We start from the raw sequence: 5,000 nt of genomic DNA on the forward strand, positions 1-5,000 counted from the left end.
TTGGCTGCTGCTTCCTCTTTGCAGCGACGCGTTGGCCTGAGGCTCACTGCTGCCTCCTGCTGGACTGACAGGTTTCTGCACCTGCGTGTGTGTGTGTGAGACACTCAGATCATGACACCTGAGGCATGTCAGACGCTGTGTCCCAGTCCAGCGATCGCACGCCTCGGAGTACGCGAAGTTTGCGTACTACGTACGGTGCGTACTAGGAAGGACGAGAAGTGCGGAAGTGAGAGGCTTGTGAAATGGGACGGTCCAGCCTTCGTCGGCTACTCAGGTTGCCTAGCAACCATGATACTAACCGCTGGAAACGTTTCATACAGCTTTGTGTGACAGAAATGACGGAGAAAATCGTTTGTCCATTTGTTTGTTTGTTTTACATGAGCTTTGTGTGATTAGTTGAGTATCTGAGACCACAGGACTGTAAACATGATTGTTGGGTTTCATTTCCGTACTGAACAGTCATATAAGATTAGCTAGTAAATAACAATTAGCTGATGTTGTTCATGAGACTAAAATCATCTCACTGTGGTAAGGTAAATATAATATGGCCAATATTATAGTTAGTATATTAATCATTATTAGTTATTACAGCAGTGAGCTTGAACTCTGTGTCAAACACTGAGCTTCAGTAAAGATTCAAGTTGCAGTTATTTATATTTCCTGTCACCTTAAATCTTCACTCAAACACAAGCATCTGTGACAGTGTGTATATAGATGTTTTATATATAGGAGACAAATATTGTTCTTTTAATATGTTGGCATTACTAAATTTGGCTCAATGCTTACATATATGTGTAAAAAGCAAATGTAGGAGCTGTGATAACTGTGTCTGATAAAATGAAGAGTAGACTGATAGATGAAATATTCCTTTATTGGGTGAGAAAATCAGACCATGTCATAACTGCTGTAAGTCACACAGAATAGATATCAGAGCCTTAAACAGGCTGACGTCTGCTAAATGGATCAAACTGGGCAGAAAGTCTACAAACACATAACATCCTTATAGAATATGATGTAACACTATAGATCAACTTAGCTCAGAATATATAAAGCATATAAACAGTTACAGCAATATGATGCAACAAACACAGCAGCTACTGATCCAAAATACTCAAAGCTTCATAGAACTGAAACCAACATTTATTTTAGCTCCATTCTGCTGCTGATACAGACTTTAGGTTTCTGAACATTAACCTTGTTGCTGCCTTTCATAGTGTGTAGCTTGAAGGCCCTGAGTACTCTGAGTACTTTCTCCCACACTGGAAACACTGGGATGATCACATTATTTGAACATTACCTAATAAGACTGATTCAGCACAGACAGTTATGTTAAACTTTCCTAGCAGTCCTTCACAAACAGGGAACAGTCTGTCTATTCTCTCCATCTGTCAGCTGCTGCTGGCTCTTCCTCCTCCTCTTCCTCACACACTGCTGAGTTTGTCCTGGTGGATCATCAGGGCTGCAAAGCCTCACAGATGATGTGCAGCAGTGTGTCCCTCAGTCTGTCCTCACTCTGGACACTTGCAGTCGTCACACATGGAAATCAAATGTGTGATAAGCTGCAGGATTCAAACACAAGTGTAACTTATAAACACATGTTCATACTTTTATTCCACAATCAGAGAGAAAGAAACAGAGAGAGAGTGCAGGACAGACAGACAGGTGACAGTCTCAGGTGTACACACTGCTACACAACAGCACCAGAGAAGCAGGATTTAGTGTTTGTGTTATTACGAGTGTAAACAAGAAGAGTTCCAGATGGTGCAGTGGACACATGTGTGACTGCTGTGATTAAAGCATCTTTCTTTCAGCTTAACGAGTGAACCGTCAGCTCGTTCAAACACACGTTAAAGTGCGTTTGGCTCGACACCACCGAACAGAGGCAGCAATATAACACAGCTCACATTAACAGTGCAGTGAATCCTGCTTGTGCCGTGATGTTCAGGACTGCAAACCGAGCAGCATCACTGACTTTCAGCTTGTTGTGTTTGTGGATATATGACTGACTTTAATTATCCACAAAATCATCACAATCTCTGTAAGATTAAGGTCGACTATTGAACGGCTTTAAAACCAAGTTAGTACAAACGTCACTAACGTCACATAACTTTGCTGACATGTGGCCAACAGTAATGTTTTAATGTTCTTCGTTATTAAACATTCACTCATAAATAAGTGACGTCATATTCAGTACTTACTTTTGAAAGTTTACTGTTCGGCCGCTGCACTTCTGCAAAATTATCCACATCCACCGCCGCGCTATGAATTGTGGGATATATGGGACCACGAAGTCTACACCGGACCACACTTCAAATTTGGGGAAATTGACGGTGCATTTGGAGAACACTTCAGAGTGGGACAGCCGTCGTCGCGTTGCTGTGACATCATAGGTCTCAAAATGCGTACTCCGGAGCGTGCGGTCGCTGGATTGGGACACAGCCAGTCACCTGCAGAGGAAGTCTCTCACGTATTTCTTCTTCTTCTCTTGTTGCGCCTGAAGAGAAAGAATGGAATGACATCACATCACTGTGATGCGTCTTGCGTGTTATCTACATGTCCCCAGTATCCTATTAACTGCTCTGTCCTTGCCTTTACAGAATAGATGTAAAATAAATCAGCGAGCTGCACGCTGCCCACGCCTGCAGCTGATGAAACACACACAGACTAAACATTTAAAAAAACAAACATCAATGAGCTTGAAGTTGTTTTAGACCCAAGGCAGTCAGGGCACTTTCATCAAACAGTCACCACTTTTAACATTTCAGTTCTTTTGATTGTCCATGAACATATCTTTTCATCTCATAGAATAAAATAGAAAAGCCCTTTACTGTCATTGTACATGTACAACGCTCCACGCCGACTGTGCCGAAATAAAATATACACCTAAAAACAGCAGGAATATATCTGAAACAATAGAAAGACTCTCAGTGTCCTGAGTGATGTGGGTGACTCGGACCGTGGCTCAGATTGGTGAGCTGTGTGGGAAGTGTGGGGTTTGGGGTGACACTGTTTGTGTATGTGCTGATTCGTCTCCGTGTGCACAAAATGAGTACAGAGGGTTACGCTACAGTCACACTGCATAGAGACAACGAGATGACCAAAATTACAGTGAGCGCGCGCAGTGAAGTTGCAGTGAAGTTGCAGTGAAGTTGCCTTTGAGTGGCTCAGTCAGTCAGCTCAGAGTGACTTTGGTGCATGAAGACAGCAATAAAAGTGCAGTTCAGTCAATCTGCTGCCAGTCTGCAACTGAAAGGAGTCAAGTCTCCAAGTATGCATGCATCTGTCATGATGCTGTGATTATGGGTGATGAGTGTGCAAAATGGCAATCTGTTGCCGTGTGCAGACACAGAAACTCACATTAACGTCTTACACTCAGACCTCAGAGATCTGAAACTGAAATTCCGTCTACAAATAGTGACGTAGCTGATGCGGGACAGCCATTCAACTGCAAAATGACCCAGGCACACAGCAACCTCGCTTTTATAGGGACATAACCCCAACCAGCGGAGCGGAGTCCCTGCTGCAGCTCATCAGAGCAGCCTGACTCCGATCGATTTCAGCCTGTTCAATCTGTTTATAAATCAGTCATCTGCTCTCACCAGTCTGTCTGAGAGCGGCTGCGATTGTTTGGAGACAATCGCAGCCGCCACACAGCTCGGCCAATCAGAATGGAGAGGTGGTTGTGGATGTTCTGACTTTCTGTTTCTTGTCTTCAGAGGACGATCCAGACTATGCCTTCCTCGACACAGATCAGTCCTCCTCAGAGACGCTCCCCCCTCTCCCTGGTTCCTCCTGTCTCCCTCCTGCCCTGCCGGAGAAGAGGCGATGCAGCACCACAGGTGAGGACACACCTGAGTGACTTGTCTGTCCCCCTCTCTGTCCGTCAGCCTGACTTGCTGTCTGTCTGTGAACTTCAGGTAACACAAGCTCCCAGACTCAGCCGTGCTTTGGGTTCGGTTCTGCCCCTGAGGACCAGTGTGATGACAGCACAGGCCCAGATGAACCTGTCTCCTCCCCTTTGTCCCCCAGCAAGACACCCCCTCCCCTCCCTGAGAAGAAACGACACAGTGAGTGAACAGGGAGAGAACAGTATGACTGGAAAATCCATTCAACTGCCTCTCTCACCTGCCTGTCTCACCTGTCTCTCATTCGTCTGTCTCTCTTCTGTGTGTCTCACCTGTCTCTTACCTGTCTGTCTGCAGTCCACGAGTACCTTCAGTTCTGTTCGTCCTACAGCGATCAGTCCCCCCTCATGTTCTATCAGAGGCCTCCAGGTTTCAGTCAGAGATACAACAGCCGACATCGAGAGCTCGACACCTCCTACCAGCTCTCTCACGCACATCTGGACACACAGCTGGACGCAGACTTCACTCCCTCACCTGAGCTGGTTCCTGCTCCGATTCTACCACCGAAGAAGAAGCAGCAGGTCAGCGAGGTCTGAAAATGTTTGGATGGTTTTGACTTTCTATCGTCACCAAAGTTTTCTTGTTTCTAACATTGACAGGACTCAGCTGACAGGCCGGCTGAAGAGGGCGGAGACAGGTGAGAGGCCACACAAACACACGCACGCACGCACGCACACACACACATGCACGCACAAACACGCATGCACGCACACACACACAAACACACGCATGCACACACACACACAAACACACGCATGCACACACACACACAAACACACACACACGCGCACACACACAAACACACGCATGCACACACACACACAAACACACACACACGCGCACACACACAAACACACGCATGCACACACACACACAAACACACACACACACACGCGCACACACACAAACACACGCATGCACACACACACACAAACACACACACACACACGCACACACACACAAACACACGCATGCACACACACACACAAACACACACACACGCGCACACACACAAACACACGCATGCACACACACACACAAACACACACACACACACGCGCACACACACAAACACACGCATGCACACACACAAAC

The 5,000-nt window shown here is 46.1% G+C and overlaps 1 protein-coding gene across 1 annotated transcript in view; it reads left to right on the forward strand.

Moving 5' to 3' along the window:
- LOC309718706 (rap guanine nucleotide exchange factor 1-like) overlaps nucleotides 1-5,000 on the forward strand; it is a 26,347-nt gene that overhangs the window by 9,992 nt on the left and 11,355 nt on the right. Inside the window, exons 8-11 of the mRNA XM_082554199.1 lie at nucleotides 3,717-3,839; nucleotides 3,918-4,067; nucleotides 4,203-4,426; nucleotides 4,505-4,542. Of these exons, the coding sequence (XP_082410325.1) occupies nucleotides 3,717-3,839; nucleotides 3,918-4,067; nucleotides 4,203-4,426; nucleotides 4,505-4,542 (535 nt within the window). The remainder of the gene's footprint in view (nucleotides 1-3,716; nucleotides 3,840-3,917; nucleotides 4,068-4,202; nucleotides 4,427-4,504; nucleotides 4,543-5,000) is intronic.

This window comes from Aulonocara stuartgranti (genome assembly GCF_965226115.1).
Source record: "Aulonocara stuartgranti genome assembly, chromosome: 12".
Taxonomy (NCBI): Eukaryota; Metazoa; Chordata; class Actinopteri; order Cichliformes; family Cichlidae; genus Aulonocara; species Aulonocara stuartgranti.